The sequence below is a fragment of the Zosterops lateralis genome, assembly GCF_965231275.1.
Source record: "Zosterops lateralis genome assembly, chromosome: 2".
Taxonomy (NCBI): domain Eukaryota; kingdom Metazoa; phylum Chordata; class Aves; order Passeriformes; family Zosteropidae; genus Zosterops; species Zosterops lateralis.
In genome coordinates this window covers 111,119,985-111,141,838 of record NC_139763.1, presented here as the reverse complement: position 1 = coordinate 111,141,838, position 21,854 = coordinate 111,119,985, and the positions used below count along the sequence as shown (strand labels likewise).

Below are 21,854 nucleotides of genomic sequence, written 5' to 3'. Positions count from 1 at the left end.
CCTGTACATCATCCTAAGTGCCATTTACTGGCTACAGTGAGTACAAGGATAATTTTAATTTTACCTAGCTGGACTCAGTCCATAGCTGGACTTCAGGCACAGCTGGAGTCAGTGGATGACTCCTTCATTCACTTTTACTCAAATTTTTCTTCCACTTGGCTATCTGTAAGCACTGTTTTCTACCCTATTTTACTTCCAACAGTTGTACTATGGAAGCACTTGTAACATACTGCCAAAACCTCTTTACTAGTTCATGATGCCAAATTCCTTCAAATTTTCAACTTTTCTCTTTCCTATTGCAGCAGAAATCAACTTAGATTACAACAGTTTCTCTCCCGGTCTCAGTCTTAAGCCTGATTTGATTCACTGGACACAGTAACAACATTTCCATGAAATTTGAGGATTTGTGTGGGAACTCAAAAAAACTAGGGATTACTTTGATTGCCAGCAAGTGCTATTCTGCAAGTTGTAACAACCTTTGGATAAGAGATACTAGGGTTCCCTTAGGCAATGCAACATGCTGTCAGAGTCTGTGTTACAGAGAAATGCAAGTTTAAACACTCTATTTTACTGTAGTATATATTATAGCCAGGATAGGTAGACCGTCCAAAGCTACCAGAATTCCTGCATCTGGTATTGCTTAGTCAACTTGTGACAGGCTGCTGTGGACACCTAAACTGCTCAGTATCAAAAACTTACCTTGAGTTTTCACTGGATCAGATATTTGGCTCGGGTCGCTCAGCCCATAGGCATTAGCTGCTCTCACAAGGAAGAGATAAATTGCATTAGGTTTTAGCCCTTTGACTGCAAAACTCTCGGTTTTCACATTTTCAGCTACAGTTTGCCAGCTGCTCCCTGATGCATGGCTAAGGATAAAGCACACAACAGCAGGTTAGCATGTGGTTCTTTAGCAACACGTTACAGGTAAACAGACAGACAGCAAGATCACACAAGACTCAGTACCTGAAGGCCTCAATTATGTAAGAGGTTGGTGTTGCACCTGAATTCAAATTAGGTTGCCATGACAACGTTACTGTATTTCTGCTGACATCTGTAACCTCAGGCTTTGATGGAGCACTAGGAATCAAGTTTGGGTCAGTGGGTCTTGGTGGCTGCACTGGGACTCCAAACTCTGACAAAAAGGAGAGAGAAATGCTGAGTATGGACAGGCAGCAGCTGTAAGCTGAATGCTGCTCACATCTGCACTGGCAATTTATGACAGAGTCAGGTAACTTCTGCATTTCAGTTTCTGGTCTTCCTTCATGCATTTTCCTCCATTAGAGGAGCCCTAAAGGATTTACCTTGGACCTCTATGAAGGCACTCCACGTGGCTTCTCCACTCGGGGTTGAGGCAATGCAGGTGTACCGGCCAGTATCGCCCAGCTGAACAGGAGGAGAGAAGAACAAATATTTGAAACAATCAGGCACTCAGTGGGCTAGAAAAGCAATTACAGCTCTCTACATTTCCCTATGAATATGGATAAAGGTATTAGCCTGCAAAAAACTTTGTAGCAGAAACTCCTTCCATTGGAAGTTATGATTTTGATGGAACAAAAATGGGTATTTATTTCTGAGCAGTCACAAAAGAATCGGAAATGCTGCAGCTTCTAATTTAATGTTAACTATTCTGTAATGTAAACTGAAGGCCATTTCCTGTAGCATTTATTCCCTTACTCTGCAGAGGTACTAACAAATAAACTGAGAAGGAACTCAGATGACGAGACCCCATGCAACTGTCAGACTTCTACATAAATAATGTCTGGGGATTTATCAGGACTGGAGCACTGGAGAACATGTCATCCTTAAAGCAAACCTTAAATATTGCACAGGGTTCCCCATGTTAGTATAAATTTCACTCTACAGCAGACCCAAAAAAAAAGAATCTCCATATGCTATCCTCATCCAGTTCTGAATGTTGGATTATTTGTCCATATGTGACTTAATCACATTTCAAAAGTGTTTCTTTTTTTTTCTCCCCAAAAGAAATGCTATCCTCCTCAGGTCCCAGCCTCAGCAGATTAACTGAATGGAAGTGATCAAAAAATCAGAGATTGAAGCTCTAAGCCAGTCTAACTTGTAATTGGCAGCAGGGCAACTCTAGGGAATATGGTAAAGTGATGTATTCAGCCTAATCTAAAAAAAAAAATAATAAAAATACTCAATTTCAAACCATAGAAAAGATAGCCGAGATTATCCAGTATACTACAACTTCACATTTTAGAATATTTTAAAGTGTGCAATGCATGACCAGCAGCAATACTGGCCAGGTACTATAATTCCCTGAGGAAAGTATTGGACAGTGTTTAAACCATTTAAAGCTATGTTACACTGATGAGCGAGCATGTTTAAACACTAAAAACTCTTTTGAAAAAGCTGAGTACATGGCTCTATTACTGAGTATGCTAAACAAAAGTTTTCTTTATAAATATTTGAATTAACTAGATCATTTTATTCTATTAGCGCTAAAGCCCAAATAATGTAATGATTTGTCTTACTGAAATACATTCCCCTTCATGCTTTAAGTACCAAATAATTCCCTTAATTAATACCTCTTTACAGCATTTTTCATTATGAAATCTGAAATAATGTGCCCTAGGCAGGTGTTAAGCATAAAAAATGTACTATCTGAAAACATGAAGTATCAAATATTTTAGTACATTTATGTAACCTTTCATAATTCTAAACACAGGGTTTACTGCATCAAAAGTGCCTGGAGGTGAAAGCACAAAAGGAAACAAAACAAGAAAATCCATGTGCCAGTTGAGGCTACCTTGGCATATCTGATCTGCAACGCTCCCGTCTCCAGCTGCTTGATGCGAGAGTCTTGGGTGGAAATGAGGATCCCATCCTTTTTCCAGAGGATAGTGGGCATTAAAGTGCCTGTGGCCACACAGTTGAGCACCAAAGTGCCATCCACAGCTACGGTCTGATTCACAGGGCCCTGCCGAATGACAGGAGGAGGCCGGTCCGCAATCACTGCCAGGAGAAACAACAGGAAAGACATTTCTGCAACTGGAAGCAATTTTCTAATCATATAAGCAACAGCAGTTGCTCCAGGGTTTGAAACAAACTAAAAATAATTAAACAAGTAATTAAAGTTGGAGGCATGCATTATTCAGGGCAAGGTGCATTATAATGATGCACAGCTATGGATGTTTAGAATGATACACGAGGCAGGATTTTCAGGACAGAGAAAGTATTGCCTATTACACACTGCTGTCCTCCAGGCATTCTGCAAGTCCAGTATCTTTACGAAGTGATAATGGAAAGAGAAAGGACTTCCCAGACTCTTTGGCAAGGCATAGATTTCGCCTTTTCCATCTTTCACCACTGCCAGGCCTATGTAACTCAGCCCATACTTCCAGCATTTAAAGACAGAGAAAAAGGAGGTAGGCAAACAAGGAATAACCTCACCTACTGCTTAAATAACCATTTTTTATGTGCCACCAACTCATCTTGGTGCTGTGCTCTAACTGTGAGATGCCCAGAAGTAGGGTACAGCAAACACAAATGCATACAACTATTTTGAAAATATTTTTCCAGTAGTTTCTGATTTTTATGATGGCTTCAGAGCCACAAAGAAAATCCCACAATCCCATTGTCTATGTCAATTTTAATGCATCTTTCACACAATGGAAATTAAGTGCTATTGAAGGGTTATTTGATTATACTGCACAGAAAAATACAAACCAGTCTCAGTATTCACAGAAAAAAGAATGGATAGTCTTCCATTATCCAAAAAAGAGGTAAAAGTAATCTTATTGTGTTTTGGGGATCTACTTTACCTGTACCATCCAAGATGACATGTATTGATGATCTGAAAATAGCCATAATTTTAAATGTCATAAATCTGTTCAGCAGTGGAGTGGCACAGGGCTCACGTAACTTAAAAACTGGTTTGGTAGCTGAAATATAAACCTGAAGTTCTGATAATTTGTGAACATCAGATATTTCTAAATTACTTTTCAAAACAACAGACAGGATGTTAGCACTGCTTTTTTGGCTAAATTCCAACTCCCATAATTTCATTTGCATGTTCAAATGACACACTGTTTTCAACTGCATTATTTATCCTTTGGTTCTTGTCCCAACTTGTTACTATACACTTTAAGGCCATTACAGTCTTTCTCTGCAGAGACAGACAAAATAAACCCACTTACAATTTGACTTTGGCAAGTTTGTAAATAACTTTGCAGTTGGCAAAGGTAAGGAGCTGACTGATCTGTGTTTTATAGGAAAAATCTAATGACACTGAAATTCATGGCTGATTTAAGTCCACTGAAGTTGATCTCAACTCCTCCTACCTTTAGGAATGACATTCATAATACCTTTACGAATATTCAGCATATTCTGCCTTCACTTTTATAAAAGTACTGAAAACTGTCCCAAGACATTATAAAAAAAAATCTACCTATCAGATCAATCCAGAGAATATAGTAAATAGAATGCATTTAAATAAATTATTACCAAGTTCAGATGGCATAGGTCATTAGCAGAAAACTGTTGTAAATTTATTTCTCGCCCTGCCATGGTCTTCTCCCCAGTGAAAAAATGGAAAAAAGAGGAGTAGGAAATGTGGCTTACAATTTGTGAGGAACCAGAAGAGATGTAGTCCTATTCCTCCTATGTCAATCCAGGAGGAAGGGGAGATAAATAAACAATTTTATCCTACAGGTTCACTGCATGTTTCTAATATTTTATTATTTCTATGTTTTCTATAGGGCAAAGGGCTATTTTATGGAAACTCTTCTCAGATAACAGCTTCCCTCTGCTCAAACTCTCTCTCTTATCCTCTTCCTCTGTAAATGCTAAGATTAGTATTTTTCCTGTGTATCTCTGCTGTTAAAAATAAAAAGTATTTCTGATAATTGGCAAACTGGCCTCACAGCAGCATTCACTGCTACTTGTGGTCATGCTCCCTGTAGCTTTTTCATCTTGTATTTCTCCTAACTACTCCTAAAAAGGGATGTATAATTTTTATGTTATTCTGCTGATCAGATCGATATTATTTTCCCATGCTAAAACACAATATTAAGAAACAGGTAAAAAACTAGGTAAATGGAAGTGCTAAGCAAATGGTGACAGAATAAAAGGTATAAAGAACCAGGCAGCAAGCAACCTGAAAGTAAATTAAATCCAGTGGGGGGAAGCTAAAAGAGAGTCAGATAAAAATTAACATCTGACAAAAATCCCTACACTGAATATACTTACCAAACACAAAATGGAAATATAGTGTTACACATCCTTCAGAATTGTAAGCCCCTGACAGAGACGGCCAAAACAGGAATTTTATGTTCAAAGAAACATGCAATCCACATTTATGCAAAACAGATTTCAAAGTCGTGTCACATCGCCGCACTGCTGTCTTCAAATAAAAATAAAAAACTTGGAAATGATAAAATGAATCTATGATTACCATCTGTAACTTCCAAGTAGGCTTTTGTTATGATACTTCCTGCAACATTTAAAGTCTGGCAGATGTAGTATCCAACATCAGATCTCTGGACATTGGTGATGGTGAGGTCTCCTGTCTGGGAAACTGAAAATCGGCTGGATGACTGAGGGGGCTGGTATGAGAAAAGCAGATTCTAAAAGATGTACAGGAAAGAAAGTGAGGGAAAAATAGGTTTAATCAATTGAAACATCAATAAGCATAACTTTAATATAGCTAAACAAATTAATCTTTTCATATTACACAGAAAACATTCTGCTCTTCACGTCTTAAGCATGTTTATACCACAATGGGAATAGTTTCTGTACGATTTTTTGAATAATAAAATAGGTGCAGATATGCACACAGAACTGTGTGAGGCTTTCAGGATTGCTCTAACACTCTGTAGGGTCAGTACTGGACTTTGCACCAAGTGTAACAGAGTCTAGTGAAGATGTGAAATGCACAGATACCACAATGGTGCAAGCAACTGTGGTGAAACTCAGTAATTTGCTTTAATGGTCTTTTTTAGAACTTGCTCCAAGGCATTAGTTTGCTTTCATTTAAATACAGATGGTGGTTTACTTATCTGTATTTCAACACTTGCCTTCGTACAAATGGAGCAGTTTTAAAAGAGATGCTCTGTAGATCTCTCTGAATAGAGTGTTTGTGTTTTATGAAAAGTCTTATAATACTGGATTAAATCCTATGCCTATTTAGATCGTTTGGGTATAAAATACATAGTATTTACCAAAATTCAACTGGGAGTTGAATTTCCACTTCCGGTTGAACAACTTGTAAATAAAAATACTTTAGAATCACAGAGAGTATATTTATCTCTTTTTCTTGGCTAACTACATTTTGCATTTCCAAAAATTGCCGAAAGGAATGGAACACAATATTCTCCAGTATTAGCAAACCCTATTCATTGACCTCCTTTTTCATGTCTCTCAATCACCACAGGTGTCACCACTCAGCAGAGTAAAAAAAAAAATGCACAAGACATCATGTGACTAAATATATAATTAAATAAGACAAAAGTGTAATATACTGCTATATATATACACCACTGAAGATTATCATCTAAATTTGGCCGGCACTCTAGTTGCACTTAGGTATTCAGACAGAAATGTTGCAAATGGAGTCAAGAAGCCCATCTCTAAGTGTTCTCAATTTCTCTGCCCTATTGTTTTGTAACACAAAGAACCCTCTCATATACTCTTGCACCATTCATTCCTTCATTCACAGGAAAACCAGAATCCCATATTCCTTCTTTCCTTCCAATAAAGAATACTTTGTGTCACATCCCTCCTTCAAAAGATGACTCTGAAAGAAAACTGCAATTCTCTTGCTGTGCTATATTGTGTTTCACCCACTGGCTTTCAAGATCCTTTACAAAGAAGATGAAATAATTTTACCCTCCCATTCCAATAAGGAACTTGGGTGGAAAAGTGACCTATTCAGGTATGGTCTGTCAGTCAACTGATGGAGTGGGAAAGTAGTTCTCCTCAGCCCAGAAGTAGAGTCCTACCCATGCAGTGATGCAGATCAATGCAGAAAATAGTTTTGTCTGTCAGAAACTCAAAAGCACATGGCAAACTAAGAGCTGCACCATAAACCCAGAGACAAACTTTCTGAAAATCTGGGAGTGTTTGGGGGTTCAACCAAATTTCAGTGTAAGTCATCTCTCCATTTCCTAGAAGTTCTCTCTGTTAGGTGAAATAGATTATCAGAGTAGTGAAACATGGAATGTTTCTAGTTGATTTATTTTTACATTCATGGAGAAAACAGGAGACAGCAAAACACAGATAGATCTGTTCTAGTGACATCACTTAGCATGCACATGCCTTAGAAGTAAAGAACAAGGATCCAGCATCTCCAAGCTCTAAAACTCTTTCCCACATCTTTAACACAATAATTAAAATAGTTTTCTCTCATGTGAAATCATTTCTTGAAGAAACTGCCAGGAAGGAGGACAGAAAGGCTGTTTCACCTGGCTCCCTTCTCTCCTCCAGAAGATGGCTGGCTGAGGGTTTCCAGTTGCTTCACACTGGAAAGTCACTGTTCTCCCCAGTGCAGCTACCTGGTCTCGAGGCTTTACAACAAACTGTGGAGGCTCTGAAAGGAAAACACCATTAATAAATAAATCACACTGCCATGAGCTGATTTGAAAGAACAATTTCCCTGCTGAGTTTTAATGGTATAAATCAGAACAGTAAATTTCTTTAATGAAAGGCAGCACAAAGACACATGGGTCTCTAACAGCCACAGCATCACTCACATCATCTTTTCTTGTGTCTGGACCTCCCAATTAAAACTGTCCCTGTGCAACATGTGCTTTTAGTGCTGACCCAGTGTACAAGGAAATAAGTCCCACCAGCTTGATGAGACAACTTGCAGAGCAACAGTCACCAAAACAAACAAATCTGCTACAAGTTGGTTTTTAAAGGAGGAACAGGGCTGCAAGCAAGAATGGAGAAATCTTTGAGGGACAGCTGGCCCAGAGGTCACACTTTGTTATGGGCTGCAAGACACACTGCTGAGTAACTATGAATTCAGGCTTACACACACAAAACTCATCATCTCCAACTGAGGAAAGCTGAGGGGAGAAAAAGCCCTTAAGTGCTTACATAAGACACTTCTGATGTAGTCAGGATCTTAAAAAAAATCTTGAAGTCAAAAGCCCAAGAAATACTATTCAAATTATAACCACTTAAAATTTCCAGTTCAAACACAGCGAGAAGGAATGAATTTAAAGGAACAGCAGAGCTAAATGTCTTCCTCATTTACATACGCAAGAGCATGTTCAAACAAAATATATATGCAAATGAAGGCAAATTTGAAACATCTGCTCAGTCTAACATTATAAATACTGCCAGCATTGTTTGATTTATACTGACTTCAACAACCTCTTCATCCAGTAGTAAGTAGAATGTCAAAAAATCATGTCAGTCACAATTTAAAAAAAACCAGCAGAGATGGCATTAGATATCTTGGTGATGCTAGCACAGAGAGAAAAAAATCTAGCATATTCTATAGGCTGTTAACTCTTGCTTCTTGAAAAATGTGCATTAAATCGATGCCTATTTATTTATTAATTTCCAATTCTTTCTGATCATCTGCCTAAAAAAGCTAATTATGCACACCCTCTTCTTTGGATTGAGAATAAAGGGGATGTTTTTTGTATCTGATTTTAAGGAATCAATTATTTTGATATTTGTTTCCATTTTTTCCCCTTGTAAACTGATGTTTTCACCAGATTTTCCTTTAAAACCAGTGTAATACATGTAATGCAAAGATGTGGTTTTTAAACATCACATAGTAGTGGCTTTATCTAGAATAAATTCAACAACACTTAAGTCCTTTTCTAACAGAAACAATTGCTCTCAGTGTTCCTGTGAGCCACTTCTTGCAGTTATCTGTTCCCCATTCCTTGTTTCTACTCTCTGGTGAGCTCATATCAGAATATATTCTTCCTACGCCCCTCCTGCTTTGAGAGGAATTTTTGGAGCATAACGCTGTTGTCTATATTTGGATGCAAATGGTACCTTTCCCAGCATTTCCTTAGATAAGAAAAAGCTCAGATTGACCTACTGTAATTAGCAGACTTCAAAACATTTAGCTCTGAAATGTTCAGCCACTACACCTTGGAAGAAGATGTGGGAAGACTTTGACATGACGGCACGTTTCATTTGGAAGGGAAGGAGACCAGCTGGGGGTTTGCCACGGGGTTGTGAGGGGATATGGGGGGGAAAATGGAGAAAATGGGAAAATGGAGATGAGGGTGAAGCAGCCTTGTTACACTGCTAGATTCTGGTAACAAGAATAAATTTAGCATACAGTTAAATTTAGGGCTTGGCTGGTTCTGTACTAGCCAATATGGAACTGAGGGTTTCTAAACCCTGTGCTAGTGCAGAGGATTTATGAGGTTTCAGAGTTCGAGGACAGGTACAACTATAAAGAAAATAAAATGGTTCTGACCACTGGAGAAATAGCTGGATGGTTGTGATTATAGTACCTCAAGATGACCATTCAGGGAGTACTTAACACAAAAATGAAGGGGGAGTTCAGTCTTATGGGCAGCCATTGGAGAATTTATAAAATATAAATAGATACATCTTTCTCTAGGTATTATTCCAAATACATATTTTATATAGATACTGCTCTAAAAATATATGCATATTGCATATATTTCAGAGGGGTATCCATAAAAAATATGTATTTAGAATAATACATACGTCTATTATTCTAAATCTATCACCATTTAGGTAAATAATGAAAATCTTACTAGCTTCAATGTTAGAAGAATTAAACAAGGTTAAGGGGAACTATTATTGAATTCCATTCTATTTAATTGTACTGGAAGCTTCTTCATTGCCCTATTTTTAATATCAGTTTGATTTCACACCTTAGGTCACATACATGTGGTATGTAATGATGAGACTGTAAAAGATGCCAAAATAATAAACCCCTGGGAGAAAAACACAACTTTTATCTTAGGAACCTTTTAACCAAACAATTTTTTTAGCCCACTTTGAAGTTCAACCCATACAGTCACCGAAGAAAGGAGACATTAGGATTTGACTTGCTATATCACATAAAAACAGACAGAAAATTTGCAACCCATTACCTTTCTTTTTGCCATTAAGTTACCCATACTTCATGCAGAATTTATTCTGTTCGCTGTGTCTTGCCAATATTAAGTAAAAGATGGGAGCTGAGTGGTTGGAGGACATGGAAGGGGATGGATGGGAAGGGAAGGAGAAGTTCCCATCACAGTGATGACGATGACTAGAAGATGGCCAATAAAATTTCAACTTACCAGACACAACTAAAAACAAAAACAAAAACAAAAAGAAAACATGGAATAAATAAAATTGAACAGACATGAAACAAAGCAAAGAATAAGGCAAAATTAAAAAAAAGAATTTAAATATGGATCCTTGGTAAGGACCTCAGAAAACAAACACATATTCTGATATATGAAAAATAGGTTTATAATGTTGAACAACATTTTTATATTTTGAATTTTAAGCAGCAGTCTCTATGAAATACTGAAAGTAGGTGATAGAGGAAAATGGGTAACAGACTGAAATACTGGCCAGGCAGTCTGGGTTCTACTCCAAGCCTTTCTAATGAATTGATGTGTACCTTGAGTATCTGTATCAAGATCGTTCTATAGTAAAACTAACTTAAAATCTCCAGTGGATATCTATCTACAACATTGCTCAAATAGAACAGGAAAATCTACAGCCTTTCTAAAGCATCCAAACACTTACAAACGGAATATATTTTTCTGAAGCTAATATCTATTAAAAAAGAAGGTTTATTAAAAAAGTTAATAATATGCTAAGGCATTTAGGCTATATACAAATCTGTTTAGTACAGGATTGCTATGTCAAGGTCATAAGGCTCACTATTAAACTGTAGATACAAAGTAAACCACAATTCAAACTAGTTTGAAAATATTCTTGTCCCTCAAACCTCAATTTCATTAAAATATTCAAAACCAAACATTCATTGCAAATATTAGATTTTTCAACAGAAATGATCAGTGGTAAATTATCGATTGTTAAATCATCCTTCAACTATAGTTCAAAAATTTCATCAACTTTGAAATGGCTCCGATCCTGGCAGGGTAACTTTGCTTATAAAAGAAGGGCATGTTAGAAAGTATTCCAATCTTGTAACTGTGATGGAAAGAAGAGGTTGAAAATAAAAAGCCAGAAATAATGCATTTAGAAAATATACACAGATACTAACCAGGAAAATGAAAAAGTTAATTAAAAAAGGTTAATTGGTGATAATTACAGTAAAGGTGCAAAAATATGTCATTTACAAATGCATGCTACACTTTGGTCTGATCACTTTATGTAGAGAGTAAAGCAGCTCTTGTTCAGCATGGGTACACTTTCATATCGAGTAGCTGAGCACCCTCAATTCACCATCCTCTGATAAACACATGCAAGAAACCAACAATACACACTTTGCCAACATTCATTAGGCATGAGGAATCCTGGCCTCCTGTTCTAATAAATACAGAGCACTCCAAGTGTATTACAAAAACGAAGCAGAAACAGAATCAGATAGATTATCAGAATTTGGAACATGTTGAAGACAAGAAGGTGCAACTGCATATGCCAAACCCAGATCAACCAGATTTTTTTGTAAGAGACACCTTTTTTAAAGGAAATAATCTCAAAGAGAGGAAGTTAAAATTACCATTTTCCAAAGATTTGAGTTTTAAAGAGTAATCCTGGATGTGCAGCAGCGTTCTTTAAATGGTATTTCTCAAAAAGAAAATCAGTGTGCATTACTTTGCTCAGATTATCTGTAAGTCTACAATGCCTAAGATGAGTGGCCAAGAAATGCCACACACAGATACCTTAGAGAAATCTGCTCTTCCCCAAGATTCAGTTCCCAGGTACTCTTGTTCAAGTGTAACTCTATATTTCCCAGTGACTATTGCTTTTTAACTGAAAACCTCTTTTCTAAACTTGCAATTACAATCGGACATGCTCTGGAATTAGAAATCATTCTCCGCAAAACACAACTCATTGCACATGAAACAGCCTGATAAGAGACTTAATGGAATGCAACTCTAATTTTTTATTTTTTTTCATTTGTTGAGTAGTGCCAAGAACAGGAAAGTTCAACTCTCTCAGTAGCAATGCAGAGCTGCTCAAGTCCTGTACTGTAAACTCACTGGAAAATGCCTAACAGATAGAAACCTTACTTGGGTGCTCAGTTATACTTCTACAAATTAAATTAACTTCTAAGTGCTGAATTTCCCCTTTTCTTTTTATTAGACATTTCTTACTGTAGGTCAAAAATAACCCTGTCAAGGAAATATATTTATTTGCCCACCTGTGAAAACAGAGGGGATACTGATACATGAAAATAAATCCCTGTAGAAACAGGGCATCACATTGGTTGCAAATCTGTGGAAGGGGCAAAGGGTGAAGTTTCATAGAAAAATTTGAACAATTCTGTCAGAGGGATATCATGTGGTTTAAAAGAACAACAATAATAGCAACATCTACAACAAAGACCACATTCTTAGTCTGATTTGCAGGCTATTGATATCTAAGGTTACTAAAACTGAGAAGCAAATAGTTTTGCCTCTATTATAGCACATTTTATTTGACACCACTTTCAATTAAAAAGTAAATTATTTTTCCCTGTGTTAATCATAGCTTTTCACATGGCAATTAGGTGGAATAACCCGTTTGTAAAGACAGGAAGTTAGCATGTAAAACCACAAATACCAAAGGAGTAATATTTTTGCCTTTCATATAATTTCCTTGACATGCAAGGCTTGGAAGATGTGTCCAATCACTGAACAAAAACCAAAAGAAAAGTGGTTTCCAGTCTAGTGACGTGATCTTTTAATGTCTTATTCTTTCCAGCAATCCTATCAAGCTCACTGGGACTATTAGTATCATTAAATCCAGTCACAGGAGTAGGAATTTGCAGTTTTAGGACTTAAACTACAGCCCAGTACAGTTGCCAGATGTTAATGGAGCAACTATTACATTTGACAGATGTAGTTTTGTAGGTTCACATGATAATCAGGTTGGAAGCAACTTCGGAGCTCTCCATTCCAACCTCCTGCTCAAGAGGGTCAGCTACGGGGTCAGTCAGGGATTGATCCAGTCAGGGCCTGAAAAATTTCAGGGAATAACAATTCACAGACTCTGGCAGCCCACTCTGCTGCTTGGCTGTCCAGCCAGTGAAGAAATGCCTTCTGATATCCAGCCTCAATCTGCCTTGTTTCAGCTTAAATCCACTGTCTCTTGTGCTCCCTCCATGCACAAGAGGGTCTCATATGAGACCTCGACATGCTGTGTACAATGCCTACATCTCAAAAAGACACATTCTCTAGCTCTCCTCACAGAGGTTGATCTAGTGTTTCTCTAGAACCCACTGGTTTTCTCATATTTAGAATAAAATATTACAGTGTTCCACCCATTTCTCAATCTGCCCTTAGGCAAGTTAGAAGCTTCAAGCACCCCACTCTTATAGAAATTTTCATTTATGTATTTTCATTTTTTTGGGGATCTTGAGATCCAAGATAGTACTTAACTTCTAAAGAATATTTTGTTCTGCATGTTTAATACTCAAAATTATTGTTCCATTTACAAATATCTTCCAGGTGTTTGGAAGATATCCTATTATGTAACTGACACAAGTTGAATACTTTTGATTGAGGCTCAATGTGTTTCTCTTTGGATTATTTAAAAAAAATCTTCATGTCTTCAAGGATTGCTGGACACTAATAGATGTTATAGAAGAAGCAAGAAAGTGTAACTCTGCACTAGAGAAATTAAACAATCCCAATTTCCGGCCAATAATTACACACAATAATCAAGCTCATATCCAAACTTTAGCTTCTGTATAAATACTTGGCTATTATGAGTAACCTAGAAAACAGCAGCCACAATGAAATTCCAATTCCTTTCAAGCAATTTTGTGATACATTAATCCCAGTTCAAGTGAAATATATCAGAGATTGCATATGCCTGCAGAGATGAAGTGGTAGGGGATGGGACAGGAGTATGAGCAGATGTGCTGGAGTAGACAGTGGAGTGAGAAGCCAGAATATCCATTGGGATTGGCCAGGTACAGACTAGACAGTGAGAGAGGAGAAACTGCAGAGCTAGAAACAGAGACAGCACAGAGATTGCTGTGTTATCTGTCAGGGAGCTGAAACTTAGCTGTTTGTCATCCTAATATGAAATAAACGGGTGAGAAACCCACAGTTTATGATCTCCATCTGAAGCATGTGGGTACATAAAATTTGGGTACTACAGTCACATGCAGAGGAAATGTAAGAGTCTGACTATGTTTAGCAAACTGGTCAAACTATGAATTTTCATACCTTAAAAAAAACAAACAAACAAGAAATCCCAAACAATTCCAAACAAAAACTCTGCAAAAAGCTGCAACATCTTCTATTCAAAAATGTGTTTAATTTCTAATCCCACTAAACTCTGAAATCTCATTAACTACTTTTAATGTTCAAATATCTGAATGAGGACCATTGAATACCTCTCTGCAACATGACTACCAGACATTTATGTTGGTGTTTTGCAAAAACTATTATTAACAGAGATAGTTTAAGATAATGTGCCATGTTCCATTTCCTATCTGGTGATTTGTAGGCTATTTGTTCTTATCAAAGCAATCTGAAACTCTCAATATCCTTGATATGCACATCTCTCCACACATTGTGGGAAGTATCACTTTCTACAGAGAAATAAACAAAAGCTTGAATCTCTTGTCCTGAAAAAAATATAAATGCTGCCATTCAGCTGCCTCCTGGCTTCAGCCTGTGAAAAATAGGGGAAAATAACACCAGGTACAGTACAAAAGAACTGGGGTATATCACTTTTCATCCTCCCTGGGCTCTCTATTTTCAGCTGTCACTTCTTGAGCTCTAAACACATATACACACACCTAACATTTCCCCAGATTTTCTGCTAAAGTTGCCATTCATGTGAGAGCAGCCTGGGCCACCCTTACTCACCATGAATGCTTCCACAGTTTGTGGTCCCAGAGCACCGAGTTTGACACGGTGCAGCACAAACGTCCGAGGAAAGGTCTCACAGTCTGGCGCCAAGCGCGCCGTGGCCACGGAGCTGAGCTAAAATGTTTACACCATGTTTTTGATGTCTCCAGTCAAAAGTGATGACTTGTAACTCCAAACCCCCAGCAAGGGAGTGATGGTGGTTTATTGTATTTATGGTGAGAGGGAAAATTCTGTTTTAGATTGCTGATGATTTGTCAGATAAGCACTTCTTAAGTTTAAAGGAACAAGTAACTACAGTAACTTCAAATTTACCAAATGCAAGAAGATAAAAATCTGATTGGAAAAAAAAGAGGGATTAATTATTTTCTATAATTGTAATGTGAGGAATGAAATTAAGACAGAAACAGGTGACTTACTAGTTGGAAAAATAGTTCTGATATTAAGACCATCTTTAGAATCAGTGAAACCCATAAAAATGTTTCAAGTTCACAGACAGAAGATTTAACATGGGGAAAATCAATTAGGTGCTGCTTTCCTCATACTTACAGAGTTTTGCAGATTTTTAAATTTGTATTTAGCTATTTTTGTTTACAACTGACTCACATTCCCTCTTCTGTCTGAACACTGAAAACCAGTCAGGTTGCCCTGGTTTTGGCTGGGATAAAGTTATTTTTTTTTCTTAGTAGCTGGTGTAGTGCTGAGTTTTGGATTCAGTATGAGAATTTTGTTGATAACACACTGATGTTTTGGTTGTTGCTGAGCAGTGCTTATCCCAAGTCAAGGACTCCTGATGCCGTGCCAAGTGAGGAGGGATACAAGGAGAGACACAAAGAGCTGGCTTGGATAGCTGACCTGAACTGGCCAAAGGGATGCTGTATGCTATGGAACATGATTCCCTGTATTTTAAACTGGCAATATCCAGGTGGGAGCTGCTGATCACTGTTCAGGGGGAAGTTGGTTGTCCTTCAGCAGGTGGTGAGCAACTGTACTGTGCATCACTTGTTTCTCTTGTTTGTTTTTTTTTTTTTTTTTCTCAATTTCTTCATTACTATTATTGGTTTTGTCATCATTAGTATTATGAGCATAGTTTACTTTTTTTCAATTATTAGTGTTCTTATCTCAACCCACAAATTTCTGGGTTTTGTTTGTTTGTTTGCTTGCTATTTTTTTCTGATTCTTCTCCCCATCCCACTTGGTGGAAAGAGGCATTGAGAAGTTGTGTGGTACCCAGTTGCCAGATGGAGTTAAACCATGATATGTGCTGGGCAGTAACACACAAACAGACTGGCTGGGGTTTATGCCCTGCACAAAAAGTGCCACTCTCAGGGTACGGAGGTGCTGCCACCTGCACTTGTCACTGTGCACTTCCCCCAGAAGCCTCAAGACAGCTGCAGCCTGGAAACTTGGTACTCACATCATCCTGACACTGCCCCTGACGATGCAGGGCAAGATATATGCTCTCATTTTCAGCACATGGCACATGCCTGGCAGGCTGGATTTAGCCCATGCCTTTGGAGCTGAAGCCCAAAGGAAAAGGTCCGGTGCCTGTGTGCGCTCAGGAGAGCTGATGTGCTCCAGGGGACAGTGTTCTGACCAGGAAAAAAGGCATGTGTCACTCCTTGGTGCTGACAGGACAGACAGAGCCTTACAGAGAAATGTAAGTGCTTCTGGAGCTGCTGCACATACCAGGGAGAGAGACAGGCCAGGGTAAGGCTTTGGAACACCCCTGGACACGGATGTCATAACACGTTGAGCTGCCCATCACCAACTGCAGAAACCATTTTAGAGATGAGCTTCAAGCACTATGGAGTCAAAATCAGTGATTCTCCTTCCTGCAGCAAGCAGGAATGTGACTTCTTCCAGCTTTGCTGTGGGAGCAACAAGCAATTTATTTCAAGAGCTTGTTGTTTCCCCTATTGGCATTAAAATGTCTCAAGGCTTCTTTCTCTCTTTGGTGGTTTAAACCCCACCCTCTGCTGTTAAACACAAGATCTGAGCATTAACCAAACCTCCTGCTTGGGTGCTATTCTCATTTCCAGAGCAATCAAATGGCATTGACTCCTTATGGATTTCTGGCCATTCTGGGATTTAGTTTAAGCTGAGAGGGTTTCCTTCCTCAATTTTGATTGAAGAGGCTGGACAGTAAAATCTGGCTCTGATTCAGCTGTATCTCAGTCATGTAACTATATTATTTTAAAGTCTGATTTTCAGAAGGTAATGAATTTTCCCTTTAAAAAAATCAAGATGGAAAGGGCTACAAAAGTGTGTATGTTTGTCTATATGTGTGAGGAACCCATTGCAAAAATTTGTGGGAACACAACAGTGTGTGAAATGTACTCATATGAGACTTGTTGCTTTGCAACTGATACTAGAGAAAAATTGAGATAGATCATAATCTGTCCTCCTGCAGGATTCAATGAAGATTTCTATGACAAAAAAATCAAAAATGTGGAAAAAGGCTTTACAATGCAGCTTTAAAGGCAGCACTTCTCAGGTTAATACATGTAGTACACAGTTTAAAACGTGTATAGATCCTGTAGTCACTGCCTTGAGGTGACAAAGAGAAACCTGAAGTATGGAGGGTAGAAGACAGAGAGGGAGAGAGGGGGATTTAAGATTTTCCATAAGTTCCCCTCCTTGTCTACCTTCCCCCATTTTTTGTTCCGGATCCTCTGAAACAACACAAACATAATTTAGAGAGCACTCTTTTGATGAATCTAATTCCTTCTATTTAAAAACTAGAGTGATTCCTTCTATTTAAAAACACTGTGAAGTCCTGTTTCCCAGGCTTCTCTTTTCAGAGAAGAGTTGTCTTCCCCCGTATTTTAAATGAACTGAGGTAATTTTAGGCACTGCTGCAATCTATGTAGTCGTGGCGACAAATATTTATACTAAAGCCTTTTAAAAGAGTGAAAAAAGACAAATTTTAAATAAACTGTGCAGAAGTACAGAAAGATTATGATAGACAGATACTATTTGAAGAATTCTTAGGAGCTTCCTACTGCATTTTTTGACTTGTAGCTGAAGATAGAGTTGAAAAGGAAACTGAGTGGGTTTTTTCGTTTTCCTCAGCTGTTTATGATAGCACAGAGTACTTCTTGAAAAGGAGAACTTGAAATCCATAGCAACCTTCTTATAACAAGTTAAAGCTATTTGTGAAAAGTGGCCAAGGCCCATGATCAATGGATACCAACACACACTAAAAATGGAAAGACAATAAATCCCTGCAGTGCACTAACTTGTGATCGTTGAAAAATGTTGGTTTGGGCATGCAGTACTCAGTGAGGAATACTCTCAACCAAAACATATTATTCCAAAAGAAACCTGGATCTCTTCTCATGGGGATATCATACCCCCCACACAGAGACAACTCAAGTCTTCACTAGCACCCCAATTTACTTTTCAATAATGTTAACAGGAAGCTAACTGTGACATATTAACAAAATTTAATTATAGGTAGCAAAAAATACAATGTGTAAGAATTCCATGCAAACCAGACTATCCCCCATGTACCAAGAATTTTTACTGTCATGGAGGCAGAAATGGGAACAAGATGCTTCAGGAAATAAGGATGATCTGCAAAGATAAAGTAGAACTAAAGAGTTCAGGGACACTTAGCCTGGTTTTCATACCGTTCTTTGTCAAAAGATGACAATGCTACCAAAAGTTGCTGATAGTGTGAAAGGGCCATCAGATCTTGCTGGTGGATGACTGGAAAAAAACCAGAACTCTTGGGTGACTCCCTTCTCTGCAGTGAAACCCAATGTGTGACCTTAACAGTGTCAAAAGAGAGAACAGCTGCCTAATACGAGGAGGTGCAAGTCCTAAGTGGGCTCTTACAGGCCAGAGGAAGACAAAAAGAGAACAGAATCCCCTTCAGGGATTTGTTTACAGAGCATGGAGCATGTATGAGAACAAAACAAGAAACCTAAACCTGGTCCATCCAGACTACTTTGTTTTTATTTCTCTGTCCTGTCATCCTATTTCATACTTGAAAGGATTAATAAAAAAAAAAAAAAAAAAAAAAAAAAAAAAAAAAAAAAGTCATCTCAAACTTGGGGAATTGTGTGGTCACAGGGACAAGGGGAAGCGCAAATACCTCCTGCAGAAAACGATAATTTAAATGATAACTGTTCAGCCTAATCAAGGAATGTTTTTTCCTTACACTGGAAGATTCTGATACTGAGCCTACAAGGCAATCAAGTCCACATATAAAGACAGCAAAATTCTTTATTGCCAGTTCTTGGGTTTTATTCAGCACCTAGCAACAAAGCATTTTAGTCTTCAAACAAAACACAATTCATAGTAACAAACAGTACACAAAACATCAGAATAATGTTTGAATGCACTGCCATTCAGCATTTTAAAGTTCTTTGTCTTGAGACCAATTCAGAGATTACTGATGCAAGTAAACTAACAAAAGTAAAGGACTGTACTGCAATCACTGTATTACTCACAGGCTATTTACTAGGCAAGAATAAAATGTGTATTACCTTTTTACAAATGTTTAGATAATAAAATAAAGCCAATGTTTATTTCAGAATGAACATATAGTAGAAGTACTGCATGCTGAACAATCAATTAAAATTATTATTCCTTGCACTCCAATGTTATTCATAAACCCAAAAAACTTCAAACTCAACAACTTGTAGCAAAATTCTACATTTTCTTTCTGTTCCAAAGAAAGAATTATTGAAATGTTATCTTTACAACAGCAGTCACAGTAAGTCTGCAGCAGTGTAACCTGATACAAAAACAATGGCTTTTTCCACAGCAATGAAATTTAGGAAATTTCAGGCACTAGAAAAGAGCATTCAGATTTTCTTTGCTACTTTTTTTTTTTTGTTTTTATTAAATGCTGAAGTATGCTACACAAACCTACTTTCTTCAATTCTCTGCACCAAGTGATTAAAATGCAGTTTTTGAGAACTATACAGTAAATAAAATAAACCCCTTCCAGCAATAAAAAGCCTCTAGCTTCAGCTCATTTCTGTAGCAATATTTCTCTAAATTATCTGGATGCCTGCTCTACATGCTTAAAAACATCTGTCTCAAGTCCTTGTTTCAAAGTACCAAACTGGAGGATGGAATCTCAAAAGTTCTTATGTGCTATTTTCCTGTAAAATATTGTTGTCACTGTTGTGAGATTCTGTGTAAAAAACCAAACCAAGCCAAGCCAAGATCCATTTAGCACTTAAAAAACCAGTTATTTAGTAAAATACTTTCAGATTCCTTCTTTTATCCATATTTTAGAAATGCTTCAGGAATCGTAGTGTTCATCACTTGCATCAGTAAGACAAGAACCTTCAGGGCTCTAATCTCTTCTTCAGACAGTTTTCTCATTTCCTGCTGATTAACTTTTTAGATTTCTACTCTTTCACCAGGAATTGGTGGCAGTCAAACTCCTCAGATCCTTGATAGAAATCTGACGTGCTATCAGAGTTTACTGCAGTCATTAAGGGGGAAATGGGCTCTTTAAGCTACAGAAATCGCAGGAGATGGTCTCCTTCATTCATCTTGCCAAAAGTTTACTAATTAAAAAAATCCTGACGTTCATTGGCCAATCATTATTCTTCCTTCCTTTTTCAAGGGACTAAAGGCAGAACATGGCATCAAATCAGTTATTTCAAAGGAAGAAATACTGATTTAAAGAGAAAACATGAAGACAAGTTAGACTTAAATCCAAATCCTAGTTTTAAAATTCCACCCCTGAGACTGTGAAGGGTTCACTACAATGCATAATAATTGCTGTACACCTCAACAGCATTTCTGTAATCCCACAAAATTCTGCATTTTGTCTTTGTTGTTTTAATGCTTAATGCACTTACAGCCAATTTATAATGTGTACCAGCAGCCTGACACAGTGGAAACATTTATATAGTGTCAGAGAGATGAAAGAGCAAATCTTATTCCTTTATATTCCGGGTGGTATTCTCAGCCCTTCCCAGAAGCCTTATCAAATAGATGTCTTTTACTGTGTGCCTTGAAGCTACTTTGCACAAAGAGGAGGTGGAAGGAGGAGGAAATTCCAGACCTGAAGCATGTGCCACCTATTCCCGATAAAAATACAGCAAAATCACAGCCAGGAGTCACTTATCTGAAGTTCCACTCTCTATCTACCTTGCAGACAAGCTTTGTTAATCCTAAAATTAAAGACATCATAATCTAAGAAGGCTTGGTATCAGAGATTGCCACTGTAAAATATGAACTGGCCGGTACAATTTCCATAGGAATTCTTCTTTTTTCCTGCCAAACAGATAACACCTAATGTGCTTAGTGCCTTTGAATGGCGAAATTTACATTTTACAGTTCAATCACTGCTGCAGCAGGTTTAGCTGTAGGTTAGGCAGGGCCCTGTACCAAGCACTGCACACTCCTCCAGAGCCAGGGCTTGAGTAGGGAGAGCTAAGAGGAACTCCAAGACTCCTGTTCACTACCAACCTGCTGCTGACTGACCATAGTCACCTACAGCCAGTGCTGGTGTCACTCTTGTGAAGTCCTGAAGTCAAGTGAGCCACTTGAGCTGTTTCTCCCAAGTCCTGCTGACCCTCATCCACACTGTCACTGCAATGATGGTTCCTGGCCAGCTGCAGAGCAGGGCTGCCACTGGAGCCACAACCTTCACTTGTGTGTTTCAGAACAGCTCTTTTCACCAGAAATTAAAAACTTATTATAAAATCAGACATTAAAAAAGCCAACTTAAGTATTGCAAATGGGAGCTAAGCAAATGGAAGGAGGTGAGAATATGTAAAACCTTTGGTTCTTAGATTTCCCTGAGAGCGTTTTTATGGTTAAATGTGGAATTTGTAGATTCTTGAACATGCCCTACTTCCATTTGATTAATAGTAAAATTAATTCTCTTTTAGTACTGAAGTTCTGAAATGTGCATTA

At 37.9% G+C, this 21,854-nt stretch overlaps 1 protein-coding gene across 5 annotated transcripts in view; it reads right to left on the bottom strand.

The window, feature by feature from the left end:
- Positions 1 to 21,854, bottom strand: part of ROBO1 (roundabout guidance receptor 1) — a 690,041-nt gene that overhangs the window by 56,263 nt on the left and 611,924 nt on the right. For all 5 annotated transcript variants that reach the window (XM_083855650.1, XM_083855654.1, XM_083855651.1 and 2 more), the window contains 6 exons: positions 7,425 to 7,549; positions 5,417 to 5,588; positions 2,771 to 2,976; positions 1,302 to 1,383; positions 964 to 1,132; positions 700 to 866 (listed from right to left, as the gene is read on the bottom strand). In XM_083855650.1, the coding sequence (XP_083711776.1) occupies positions 700 to 866; positions 964 to 1,132; positions 1,302 to 1,383; positions 2,771 to 2,976; positions 5,417 to 5,588; positions 7,425 to 7,549 (921 nt within the window). The remainder of the gene's footprint in view (positions 1 to 699; positions 867 to 963; positions 1,133 to 1,301; positions 1,384 to 2,770; positions 2,977 to 5,416; positions 5,589 to 7,424; positions 7,550 to 21,854) is intronic.